At 38.8% G+C, this 14,215-nt stretch overlaps 1 protein-coding gene across 5 annotated transcripts in view; it reads right to left on the bottom strand.

Moving 5' to 3' along the window:
- The window catches only part of ADGRG6 (adhesion G protein-coupled receptor G6), a 136,792-nt gene extending 122,798 nt beyond the window's left edge, over positions 1 to 13,994 (bottom strand). The window contains exons 1-2 of one of the 5 annotated variants that reach the window (XM_019951735.3): positions 13,542 to 13,994; positions 5,780 to 5,880 (exon numbers count right to left, since the gene is read on the bottom strand). In XM_019951735.3, coding sequence (XP_019807294.2) covers positions 5,780 to 5,880; positions 13,542 to 13,543 — 103 coding nt within the window. In that variant the 5' untranslated portion in view covers positions 13,544 to 13,994. The remainder of the gene's footprint in view (positions 1 to 5,779; positions 5,881 to 13,541) is intronic. The other 4 variants (XM_073789664.1, XM_033867787.2, XM_019951736.3 and 1 more) reach the window with 4 other exon arrangements.
- Positions 13,995 to 14,215: the final 221 nt, after the last annotated feature.

The following is a 14,215-nucleotide window of genomic DNA, read 5'->3' as shown; positions in this document are numbered from 1 at the left end:
ACCAAATTGTTACACCAAAGCAACAATGTGGTGGCTGACTCAAAGGGCATGGGTCCACCGCTGCAACCCAGCCCCACAAAGGCTTCACATAACAGTGGAGACAGAGATGCTCTGAAACATTCCTCAGATTGCTCGAGACTCATCACCGGGCTGATCTGCCTGGTCTAGATACTCTGTTTATGAACTCTCTCTAAAGGATAACAACCATGCCTGGAGGCGAGCGTGATCTGACCAGCAAAGGGGAAGACTCTTTGCTAACACCTCACTCTTCCTAATGCTTAATTCCTACATGGTGTCAGTTTCACTGGAGGCCCCATCACACTGCTTAGTCACTTGAGATAGTCAGTGTGGTGACAAGATGAGTCACCCTCATTCCACATTTACGTAATTGACTTTATGACCCCAATGTAGGATTTCATATTTACCTACATCAAAATCAGATCATCTCAAAGGTATATGAAGGCAGGCAATTATCTACAGGGAAGACGCATCAAAGAAACTTCTGTATACAACTTTCTAAGGTTTGCTTATTCAATCACATTGGCTCTTCTCATCTGAAGTGTAGAATGGGAAAACAGCCTTTTAGCTGAAAGCTTCAGACAGTAATTTGGAGCACTTTGACCCTAACTGGAAAAAACCCCCACAAATATTTATTGTCATATATTATAGTTTTCTGTTAGTCACTTAAGCATTACTCTGGCTCTTTCTTCACTTAATAAGAATAGTTTGCACAACTAGAGCCTTATTTTTGACCTTTCAAATATACTTATTTAGTAATTAATGACATATTAATGTTAAAATGGCTAGAAGAAAAACCTGGCAGATTTATAAAGGGATTATTTTTTTATGCATTCGAAAGCCATTTGATTGCATATAAAAATATGTATAAAAGATGTCTAACACTCCAATACAAACTGTAATGTAATTGATGATCATGAGTAAAATTAACACACAAACCAAAAAAAGCACAAGATTAGTCCAATCATCTGCCTTCCAGAACCGTGCTGTCCTCTGGGCTAGAAAGCACACAATTCAGGCCAGACTGTACTTTCAGAAACATTTCCCCTTTTAGCTGTTGATGTATCATAACTATCAGAATAACATTGAGCTTTGAAATAATCTGCTGACGTCATCAATTTTCAGAAGAGAAGGGAGGCTCCTCCCTCAGTGCTCGTGACTAAGGCTATCTGTGTGGAAACAGGCTCCTGGTTGCTAAGGAATCCGTTGGCTCTTGGCTGTCTGTTTCCCACTCTGTTTGAAGCCACAACCTTCTGTCTGCTTGAGATATCATCATTCATCTTCAAATCATAGTGTGTCACGCTTCATAAAAAGAGGTTCTTACTTGAAACAACTTTTAGAGATTCATATCAAGTGAAGGAAGAGTCGGAGTAACGGTTACATGACTAGCATTATAACCATACTTATAAAAGTATAATATTCATACATGTCAACAGTCTCTCTGGCAGTTTTTTTATTTTTATTTATTTATTTTTGCGGTACGCGGGCCTCTCACTGTTGGGGCCCCTCCCGTTGCGGAGCACAGGCTCCGGACGCGCAGGCTCAGCGGCCATGGCTCACGGGCCCAGCCGCTCCGCGGCATGTGGGATCTTCCTGGACCAGGGCACGAACCTATGTCCCCTGCATCAGCAGGCGGACTCTCAACCACTGCGCCACCAGGGAAGCCCTCTGGCAGTTTTTTTAATGGGGCTTCTTTTTTTAATACCAAGGAATCTTATTAGGATTTTTTTGTTTTCCCAAATTCCTACAGTAATACATGTTCATTGTAACAAGGCAAATCATTCAGAGTTGTATTAAGTTCCATCACCTTCCCCCTTCTCACTCCCACCCTGAGATAATCCACTTTACGCCCCTGTGATAACCCATTTTAAAACCTGATGTGTATCATTCCATGTTTTATTAATGTTTATACAGTCTTACACAAAAGTATACACACATAATAATCCCAGTTTTGTAGTACAACTTATTACAAATCTAGGATAATCTTATATTGTTCTGTAATTTGCTTTTTAACTTAACTTTATCATCTTTCCAAGCCAATATACATAGTTTTGAATGGCTACACAGTATTGCATGGTATGAATATAAAATAATTTACACAACCATTCCCTTGTTGATGAACAATCAGTCTTTACCAATTGTTTGCTATAACAATGCTACAGTTAACATATGGGTACATATTTCTCTATATATTTATGGGTTTTATTTCTATAGGATAGATGCGTACATGTGGGAGTGATATGTTAAAGAAAATACACATTCTTACTCTAAAAAAATATTGCCCAATTACTCTCCCAAAAGACAGAGCCAACAGTGTTAGTGTGTCTTCTTTACCTAAACTTTAATAATACTGGATGCTATCAACCTTTCTAAATACTGTCAAGCTAGTGGGTAAAAAACAATCGTATTTTGTAATTTGTACTTCTGTGGGACCGGTTTAAATATTCAAATGTTATTCTGCTGTAGTTCTTATTAAAAGTTATATCCAGGGCTTCCCTGGTGGCGCAGTGGTTGAGAGTCCGCCTGCCAATGCAGGGGACACGGGTTCGTGCCCCAGTCCAGGAAGATCCCACATGCTGCGGAGCGGCTGGGCCCGTGAGCCATGGCCGCTGAGCCTGTGCGTCCGGAGCCTGTGCTCCGCAACGGGAGAGGCCACAACAGTGAGGCCCGCGTAACGCAAAAAAAAAAGTTATATTCATCACCTATCAAGAGACAAGGTATTCTGTTTCTATACTACTTTTTAAAATTCTAAAGGGCATAAACGTTGTATACTATTTGCTTTGTAAATGTCCACGAAACTACAAATGTTAACTTACCTAGAAGATTTAACATTGCAGTTCTATTTTATGAGTTAAATTGTGGATATTATCAGAATTAAACTACAGGATCCTAATTTTTACTCATCTGAACTAAGTGTCAAGCTTAACAATCAAGAGGTTTTGCCAACCCTCTAACCCAGCTACACAGTCAAATTAACAAAATATTAACAACCAAGAGAGTAACCAAAATCAATAGATTATCCCTAAAGGGTGAAATGAGAGTGATAAGGGGACTCCTTTGAATTGGGGGATAGGCAGACTTATCTGAGATGGTAATAATTAAGACCTGAGTATCAAAAAAGAACCAGGCGCATGTGGATTAGGGAGAAGAGGGTACTAAGAAAGCATGGTTAAGGAATAGAAAGGACATGTATCTGAAACACAGTGACTGTAGGAGAGACTAGCAGGATAGTAGGATGCACTGTAATGCATGAGAGTGAAGCAGATTTGAGGATCAGAGGTAGGGATCAAGAATCTTGTTCAGGGCTTCCCTGGTGGCACAGTGATTAAGAATCCACCTGCCAACACAGGGGACATGGGTTCAAGCCCTGGTCCGGGAAGATCCCGCATGCCACAGAGCAACTAATCCTGTGCGCCACAACTATTGAGGCTGCGCTCTGGAGCCTGCGAGTCACACACAGCTACTGAAGCCTGTGAGCCTAGAGCAGGTGCTCCGCAACAAAGGGAAGCCACTGCAATGAGTAGCCCGCGCACCGCAACTAGAGAAATCTTGCATGCAGCCACGAAGACCCAACGCAGCCAATAATAAATAAATGTTTTTAAAAAGTTAATATAAAGAAAAAAGAACCCTGTTCACACATGTGAAGTCTGAGGACTATTATATATCCAAGTGTATGAGAATAAGCAACCCAAGAAATGACTCTGGGTCCAAGAAGGGGCCGGGTACAAAGATAAAGACTGAGGAGACACTGGCGTCAAGATGCCACTGAAAGCCACTAGATTCGATGAGATCACCTAGGGGTCATCCAGAGAAGTGAAAAAAGTCAAAGATTGCCTATACAGAGACATAAATCACAGTTAAGTACCAGATGTTCTTCAAAAATATAGTGGTATTTCACCATGATTGAAAGATAGGACTCTGAAAATTAGATATAGCTAAAGTTTCAATATGCATTATTTTAACAAACCCTACACCGAGTTACTTATAAGGCACAATTTTGATATTAAAATGCCAATAATAGCCCCTAATGTATTTCTGTGAGTTCAAATATTCATGTGGGAGGTGGTGGCATTTTAAGTGAGTCATATTTAAGATATATAGACACAAAACATTCTGGCTTCATGAGAAAACACAGGTAACTATCTGTCACAAAGCCTTAGGTGATGCACACAACATGTGGGGTAATAAAAGAAATTTTTTAAAAGATTTCTTGTGTCAGACAGTAACTTAAAAACACATTTAAGTACTTTGATTCCCATGCCCTTGCGAATGAGCACCTCCTTAAATTTTACATCCCAGGTGCTTCCCTTGCCCCATCCTAGTCTCAGCCCAGTTGACCCCATTTACTTAGTCTAAAAACATGTGTTTCATTTATTCAAATGATTAAAATAATGAAGGTGCATATACCAAATAAAATGTTGACATCTAAAATAAAAAGTCCCAATTTAAGGTTTGAAGAAGCCTTGAAAATTTACAAATGCTATGACCTAACAAAAATGAATTTTAATCTCATAATTTATCTTACATCATGTAATTGGCTCCTGGAGGGTCACTTTTGAAAGTTAAGAAATAATTCAACACTGTACATGATAAAATCTAATGTATATATAATTTTCAGATCTCTTTACAAGTGTGCTTCCTCTTTCTGGCAATGAAAGTAACAGAAAGATAGACTTTATAAGGAAATTGAAACAAATACACCAAAAAAACCACTCAAAGATCAATTTTGTTTTGAAGCCAGTAAACAAATACCAGGGATTTCCCAAGTAAGTAGCTGAAACTACCTGATGGCTTGGAAAAAAAGTATTTGTATATTAAACACTAGTTAAATATCTTGATCCATGAATTAGCAATTTTAGCAGATAATCTGTTTCCAGATTTGTTAAATGTATTATTTATAATAACATACAGGTATGTTATAAACGTGGAATGTATAAAATCTTGAGTAAATCCCAAGTAATCAATACATAAGGCTTCAGGAGTAATGACTTCATTCTAAAGGAAAATATAATAAACTGAATAAAGGCAACAGTAAAAAAAATAAAAAGTGTAAAACAAAATGGGCTTAAGAAAAATGCAGTTTGCTCAAGTAACAAAACCAGATAACTTTTAAAGATCACTCACATTCCTCAAGTTCTTATTGGCTCATTCATATAATTAGCTGTTTATAGAAAAATCTGGCTTTCAATAACAGCTAAAAAGGTCTTATTTCAAAGTTGAGAAAAAAATTGTACTCTTTTTAAAAATTAAATATTTTCATTCCAAATGTACTGTAATTAAAATTAACTTTGTCACAGCATTTTAAGTCAACTAAATAACCTTCATGATCTAAAAACTTAATTTCAAATTCCTGTCTGATACTTGGCAATAAATAAAAATAGCAAAGCCTATACTTTACTTTTCATAAAGAACTGAATGAAAACTTGAAAAGAGAGAGAATTAAGTACTGTATATTTATTCAACCGTAGAAGAAACAGCTAGCACATTTTTAATGTCAGATATGTAGCTATCTCATCATTCAATATGGGCGAGATAAATAAAACTAAAAGAAATGTAGCTAAGATTAAAGAAATACACTCATTAGAAAATAAAACAATGATCAAAGTAATAGAATTCACACATAATTAAAGAGGAATGAGAGGCCATGGACAGAAAAAGCCTGTAAAGACAGAAAACATCAACAAATAAGAGGCACACTTACACTGAAGGCAATGTAATCATTATTAAATTCTGAGTTTGAAAGAAAAAGAGTCTTACTTACCTGAGGGAGGAACATACACAATATATAAAGCAAATAAGAACAAAAGAGAACTTGGCTTCCATTTCGAATGACAGCTCCACATTCGGCCTGAGTGAAACATCCTGTCATGGAAAAAAGCAACAGTCAGGACACTTAGATTCAGTAAGGCATTCGGTTAATAAAATCTGTAGGTTTCCAGCAGGTACTGGAAAATAGGAACCTTCAGATTCAGCCTTGCTTCCAAATAAAAAAAAGAAACTTTGAAGATGATAAACTAAGCATCCCCTTTAAGCTAATTAGGCAAAAGAGAAAAATCCGTGCATTTTATTTGTCACTTGGTGGCACCTTCCTTATCAATGAATATATAATAGACGATTTCTTCATGAAGATGGGGAAGTATTCAGATAATACAAGATAAAAATCACTTATAAAAAAAAAAAACTATTTTGGCATCAACCTTCAGCATCACCAGTCACATGCCCATCTGAGTAGCAAGAGGATGTTTTTATCAACCTCTTCTATAATCTCCCAGAAATTTAGGCTCTAGGGAAACGTTTTCATTTTATAACATCTGCTGCTTCACAAATGGAAATATTTAAATTAAAATGCCCAAACTTTCTTCCTTCCCCTAAAATTAAGTACAGAAGCACTAACATTCTAAAAAGATTAATTTCTTTATATATAATAGCTATCAAAGTTTTTAAATGGCTAGTAAACACCAAGTATTATAGAAACTAATAAATGACATTAGATGGAGAGGTGCTGCTTTGAAAACTCTCAAATAATTCTCCGTACAAGAGTCTCATTTTTTTAAAAACATTTTTAAATTTTTATTTATTTATTTTTGGCTGTGTTGGGTCTTTGTTGCTGCACGCAGGCTTTCTCTAGTTGCAGTGAGGGGGGCTACTCTTCGTTGTGGTGCGTGGACTTCCCATTGCTGTGGCTTCTGTTGTTGCAGAGCACCAGCTCTAGGCGCACGGGCTTCAGTTGTTGTGGCACGTGGGCTCAGTAGTTGTGCCTCGCAGGCTCAGTAGTTGTGGTGCACGAGCTTAGTTGCTCAGAGGCATGTGGGATCTTCCTGGACCAGGGATCGAACCCATGGCCCCTGCATTGGCAGGCAGATTCTTAACCACTGTGCCACCAGGGAAGTCCAACAGTGTCATCTTTAAACTCACAATTATACTTAATGATTTAGATGGGGACATACATATTATCTTGGCTTCAGACAGTGGTGTGATACTTTTCATTGACTCAGCCCTATCAAAAAAGGCAAACCACTGAAGGGGGCAGCAGCTGCAAAAGTCAGTCACAAAAAGATGAACTGGTGAGCAGAAGAGTCATGAGGCAGGAAGAACAGGTGAGTAGCAGTAAGAAACCTCCAGATCTTAAAATCCCCAAAGAGAGTTACTTTGATTGTAAGTGGTAATCGAGAGTCATTTTATTTCTAAAAAGAGGAGCAACTAATAAGATACTTTAGGGCCACAGTAATAACTTTTTTCCTGAAGGTTGCTTATCTGGAATAAAATGTATAATACTAAATAGAAAACCAGAAAGTTGTAAGAGAAATACTTGAATAAGCAAAAATAGACATCAAACTGATTCTTGCACTTGCCTTAAGCCTGCATTTTCAATCTGCCTTTTACTGTTAGAGACTACTTAAGTTACAAAGAGAACAAGATCTAGAGTCAGACAGACCTGGGTTTGCTACTTATGAACTATGTAACCTTGGAAAATTGACTTCACCACCTTGTGCCTCCTAGTTTTCACCTGTAAAATAGGAACAATAGAATCTAGTCTACGGAGCAGCTGGATGATCAAATCAAATCATGTCATTTAAGAAATATGCCTAACATTCAGCAAGTACTCAATAAATATTAGCTATTTTTATTTTTACTACCATCCTGAGCATTCTAATATAAGAGTGGTTATTCTGTCAACAGCAAAGCCAAAAGAAAGGACTGAACCAGGAACAGATAATAGGATCAATGTTATAAGCCAAAACCAATCTATTCACTTTGTGGCTACTTCTGGGATCCACTTAGAACAGAGAAGAAATGGATTATTCATGTATGCCATTATTACAGAAATTTAAAATAGTATCTGATACTCAGGACATGTTTTTATATTCACCAAACTACAAGCTCCAGCATCATGCAACTCCTAGGGGAATTTCTACATGAGAAAAAGGCTACGTCCTAAAGAGCATTTTTGCACAACATTGTAAATCAACTATACTCCAATAAAAATTTTTTAAAAACAATAATAATAGAGGATTTTTGTATGGAAGGTATGTTTTCAAATACATCCATCCAAAATATTTGAAATTAAAATCAGTGTTACTGTTTACAAGAAGCAAGATGTTATAGTGAGTCATTAATAATAACGTAATAATAATGGATGTGAACTCTGGAATAGCACGTAGTTACATCCTGGTGCTTCTGTTTACCGTGTGCTTTGGGGGCAGGGTCAAGTACTTAAACTCTGAGCCTATTTTCTCTTCTGTAAATAGAATATTATCCACCAAAAAGAACTAGATGTAACATTGCATGGAACTTAGTGAGTGCTTTAAAAAGGGTAGCCTGTAAATTTTTGTCACATGGAAAGTTCACTTTTTTGGAAGAATGGGTCCATTTCCCATTGATGCTGGATGAATGAGGTGTTTCCCATTCGTGCTGGGGATGAATGAGTGTACTTCTGAAACAAAAGAACAATTATATATTCAAAGAAGTTATCATCTAAAGGACCAAAGATGAAGTCTAACCTCCTCATTTCACCGAGGAGGAAACTGAGGCCCAGAGGAATAAAGGGGCAAACCAGTGAAGCCTGGCTGCCAGCCTTATAGATATTAATAGAAGGAAGTATCAGCCCAGGAGAACTCCTAGCCTCTTAATCTTTGTGGCGCATGACGATCCTCCGTTATCAATATGTGAATAGTGGCCTCCTCTTATGTTCCCGTGCTCTCTAAACAATACTCAGGGAATGATGTTCATTAGTTTGGCGACACTCAATACTATTTCATGTGCTCGTGCAACTTTTTTTTGCTATAAAAGGTTCTGACACTTAGGAATTCCATATTCACTCCTGAAGCTATTTTATAAAAGCTGCCTGCAATCCTGTCAGACAAGAGCTGCAAAGGACAACCAAGGGCTTAATGCATTCCAGTTCTCAGGACTCCATCACTTTGTACAGAAAAGGAACCCAGGACAGGGCAAGAACTTGTAACCAACATAAACCACCTTTCATCCACTTTACTGAAGAACAGAAACAAATAAAGAATAGAACAGAGGAAGGAAAGCATTGTATGTCTTCTCAGGGGACCAATTAGCAAAGACACATCCCTGGGATTTAAACAACTTTCTCACAAGAATGGAAAATCCTGAACAGGGTTACTAAGGTTCTAAACAGGAACTACAAAAAACACAGTACAATTTTGTGTCACTCAAGTTGTGGCCTCAAAGTTCTATTGAAAAGAATAAGAATATTTTTTAAGTAGAAAGAGTCATAGATTTCTATAACCTGAAAAGAATCTAAAAGTTATGCAATAAAACCTATCATTTCACAGATGAAAAAACTATGATGTTAAACTACTTGCCCAAGATCACATAATCAGTGGTGTCAGAGCCAAAAAGACCCCCTGTGTCACCTGCCTTCCAACTCAACTGTCCTTTTTGAGAAACAAGCTACTACTCTATTGCAAACTCACTCTCCTTTTCAATGAATATAGGCTACAAGATACAAAATACTTAAATCCTGTGTCAGAAAGCTTTAGAATTCAACCCTTTTATAGGAATTGTTTTAAATGTCAATATGACTCCTTGTAGATGTCATTTAATCCAAATGCATTAAAGTCTAAAAAACCTACTGTCTTCCATCTCTTTACTCCTACTGACACCCCTAAAAGTCACAAAGAGAAATTAGTGAAGAAATTTTGAAATTGGTGGAGAAATTAACATGGTACTAATTCTCTTAATATCAGCAATAGTCAGAAATAACTTCATTCTCCATACACCAACTGTATTTCTATGGCAAATCTTTTCAGAAAGGGACATGAGGAGTAGCACAGAGAATACCTTAATTCTTCCAGAGTAAAAAGAATGGTAATTTGGTTTATTCAAGCCTGCTTACAATTTTGTTTCATTTTCTGGTTAAAGATCATGTTCCTGAGCCTAAACAATGAATAAAAAGAGAAGTGCTATTCTATTACTCATTGTAACTTCTTTTATTAAGTTGGGTTCACCCTCCCCACTTCAAAAAGGCGGAAAGATTTATTCTTCAAATCTGCACAAATCTTGACCCTTATTTGAGCTATAATGTACATAACTGGCTTTACCATAAATGAAATTAAAAGGTAATCGTGAGAAATACACACACACACACACACACACACACACACACACACACACACACACAAATACATGTAAAACTGGGAAAATCTGAAAAAGAGAGGTGTATTGTATCAATATCCTGGTTGTGATATTGTACTTTAGTTTTGCAAAATGTCACCATTGGGAGAAACTGGGTAAAGGGTACGTGGGCTGTCTCTGTATTATTTCTTAAAACTGCATGTGAATCAACAAATACCTCAATTAAAATTTCAATTAAAAAAGTAAACCCTGAAGCCCTGATGAATGTAAGTTACTTTCAGATGGTTCAGTAAAAAAATGTGTGTGTGTGTGTGTGTGTGTGTGTGTGTGTGTGTGTGTGTACGTACGTACAGACAGCGGAGGGGAGAAGAGAAGAAGAAAAATGATAAAATGAATGGGGTAAATATTTACAATAAGTGTTTCTGTGTAAAGAGTATACAGCTGTTCTTTGTGTTATTTTTGCAACTTCTCTGTAGGTTTAAAACTATTTCTAAATAAAGTTAAATACACACATACACATTTACACTGAAGGGTATCAGTGTTCATCTGATGACACTTTCATCACTACTGAGTATTATTGCTTTAATCATTGCCAGTTTGATAGAAGAAATAATGTCTCATTTGGATTTCCTTTGTTCAGATTGGCATATTCAAGTCATTTGTATAGTTTTCCATTATAAATAATTTTCTTTCTAGTGATTTGTGATTTTTTAACCAATTCAATACTAAATATGTTAAGCCTTGTTCATATCTGCTATAAATGTTTTCAATACAGCAATATTAAAGTTTTCCTTAAGGCATTCCAAATAATTTCATCCTGAGGAATGCTCATAAAGGAAAGTAAGATGACACTTAAGTAGCACACTCAAGTTTTATTGGCATTTTTACTTATGATTGAAATGTCCTTTAAATGTTATCACCCCAGTCACTCAGTGTGCTTCTTAATGTCATCCAATGTAGGTAATGTAATAATGTCATCCCATTAGAAATGAAGTGGAAAGATGTAGTTTTGGCCCAAGCATGCCACACACACTGAACAAAGTCTTTTCCTATTTAGTCTAAAGTCTAAATAGTTTCAAGAAATTTTTGATCATCCCATCAGAGATGTAAACTCTTGTATGACATGGGCAGTCAGAAAAATGGTTAGGTTTAAGGAAGTGGTTATCAGTTTATTTTTAATATATAAACTGATTCTCTTTCAAATCATTATTTCCAGAAATCAGAGTGACATGCTTCTAGTTGGGCAGTAAAGCTACAAGCTTCTAATATTTCCCATAAGCCAAGAGACAATAGCCTCATTCACCATTCACATTGGAAAAGCACAATGTCATGTAATTTATATAAGCCATAAATGGAACAGTAGCTTCATGCAGCTTGAGACCAATTAATGCAAGTCTTGCTAAATCTATTAAATTTCTTAGGGTATGAAAAATATGCAGTCACTACAACTCCAAAGTATATTTATAAAGTCTGTAATTCCAGAACTTGAGTGTAACAATATATACTCTATCCACAGGAGTAGGCAGAAAATATACTTGAATAATTTGTGTATTTGAATCTATCAAAATTAAAATTTAAAAGGTAGATAATATAGTTTATGTTTCCCTTTTGAACGTTTTTCAACAAGATAGTAGGAATCTTTACCTTGGAAAGGTTGGTATTACTTCCATATACTCTAACATACTAATATCTAAAAAGAATCAGATAATCTTAAACCATTCCATATGAATTATAAACAGCAAAAGGGAAAAAAGAAACAGTTATAATCTGGCAAGAAACGGAAAAACTTTCTGTCAAAATAGTTCAATAAAGAAACTCAAATCAGGGTATTAAACTCCATAATTTTATGTGATTAAATATTCATGCTTTTACTATATAATGACATGAGATTGTTTTAATCATATAGAATTCAAATGGACTATATAACTTAATTTCATAGCCAGAAATTTTTTACATCACTTGTTGATCAGTTTCACATCTTTTATTTTAAAACCTGGTATTCATATTTTCTTCATGTGTAACGTAGTTTTTTCCCCATAAGATTTAAATCACCTAGGAAAGCTGAAAGGAAGCTAGACAAATATCTGCTGTTAAAAACCTTACTATATTTTCAGAAAAAACTGAAGTTTAAAACAAACTCACATTCATTCAAAATGTGTTGCCTGTATATGAGAACAAGTCTTATATGAGACTGTTGGCTGTATCCCAAAATAAATTCTTTCAGGTTATACCTTGCTAATTCCACTGGGTAAATGGAACTTTAAAACTCACAGGTGTGGAATTACTTCACATGCAGTTTAATAAAAATAAGTGGTTTCTGTCTAATTATACTGCTCACTACCAGGAACAGAGCTGCCAAGTGCTAGGCTTCTGGGCACTAACCCTTTTTCCTATTTTGAAAATGTGTGCTGGAGGGAGGGAGGCAGACGGTGCAAGGAATGGACAAAGGCCTGAGGGGCTTGTCTCTTCCCGGGTATTACACTGAAAGAGGAAATTTAAGTGGAAATAAATAAGGCTCCAGAAGGTGGGGGAGGGAGGGCGAATATCAATTTCTAGAAACTCTTGTATATTAGTGGAAGGGAGTAAAATGTCTGCCCAAGATTAAACAAAACACCAGAGGGAAAATTACATATTACAAGAAAAGGTAACTTCTGAGTTGGCCACAATAATAAGCTTGGTCCTTCAGAGAACAACCTTCCTTTTTCCATTCTGGAAGGCTAGGGGGTGCTCGGTGGCCCTTCCGCAGGGTCGCTCTGAGGCACTTCACCACTTGGATGACAATTCCAGAGGCAAAACCCATTAGGTTTCTCTAAGCGTTTCATCGCCCTATACCCCCCACTTCAACTTCTATACAAGACCCATCACAGATCCTATCACGTTCAATGGCATCTTCTTTAATTACTTTTTAATCTACAAAGTACACCGTGAACCTTTTCTGCGCGCTTTTTTTTTTAAAACCATTCAAATAACCCAAAGATCCAAGAATAACTTCTACAGTCAAGGGTGGCAATGTGTAAAGTCAACATTTTCTCGGCATACTAGTACCTTCCAAGCCCCCAGGTGCTGATCCAGGAGAGCGGCTTCTTGGCAGGGCGAGGCCCCTGGATGGAGCAGCCGCGCGGGTGATTCCTTGTTTAATTTGAATCCAAAACCTTTTCCCCATTCTTGAAGCCCTGCCCTTTTTATTATGCTTTACGCCGCCCAAACGTGAGGTTTACCTCTCGCTGGAAAAAAGCCAGCGGCACACACTTGTCACAGCTCCGGCAGGCAGCAGCAGCTCAGTGCCTCGAGGGGCCAAGGGAAGACAAACCGGTTTATTCCGTCAATGCGGTTGAAGTCCTTACAAAGCCCTTGGGGTGGGGCAGGGGGAGGCACAGGTAAAGGTGTGAAGGAATTCTGAGCTGAAAGGGGGGACTTACATGTCGGCATCACTGCGCTGAGGTCCCCAGGGGCCGCGCGGTCATGCTCCACCACCTTCCCCGGCTCTGCTGCTCCGAGTTCCCCGATGGAGCCGCCCTGGCGCCTGGGCCGAACGCGGCGGCCGAAGCCTTCTTCACGCTCTTTCTGGAGAGGTCATCGGGGCTTCCCGACAGCCGCTCCTAGCCGGCGCTCGGGGTGGCGCAAGGTGGACGGCCGGCTCCGCGGAGTTCAAGTGCGGGTCGCGGCGGCCAGGGGGCGGGCGGGGCGGCAGGTTCCTCCTTACAGAGAAGTTGGAGGAAAGTTAGGGCGAGAACGTTGAAGCTTAGCGGCTGGGTCTGCCTTCGAGCTGGTGCTGGGTGCTCGGGGTACCCCGGGTGCTCCCAGGGCGGTGGGCGGGTGGGTGAAGGGGTCCGTTTCCGTAGGTCCTCGGCCCCGCTGGCGCGCGGCGGCACGTGGTCACCCCCTTTGTGGCTCTCGTTTCCCCCCCTCCCCCGCCGCGGGCTCGGGCTGTTCCCGGGGCCCGTCCACCCGGCCCGCGCTTCCGGCGCCGAGGCTCTGCCCGGGCAGCGGGCTCAGGTGCTGCTGCCCTGGCGGCGCGCGGCGTCTGGCCGGGCCCCGCGCGGCCCTGGGGCGGCCCCAGCCTCGGTGCTCGGCGGCGGGGACCGTCCCGTGG

The sequence above is a fragment of the Tursiops truncatus genome, chromosome 12 (genome assembly GCF_011762595.2).
Source record: "Tursiops truncatus isolate mTurTru1 chromosome 12, mTurTru1.mat.Y, whole genome shotgun sequence".
In the NCBI taxonomy this organism is placed as follows: Eukaryota; Metazoa; Chordata; class Mammalia; order Artiodactyla; family Delphinidae; genus Tursiops; species Tursiops truncatus.
This window is presented reverse-complemented; position numbering and strand designations above follow the sequence as displayed.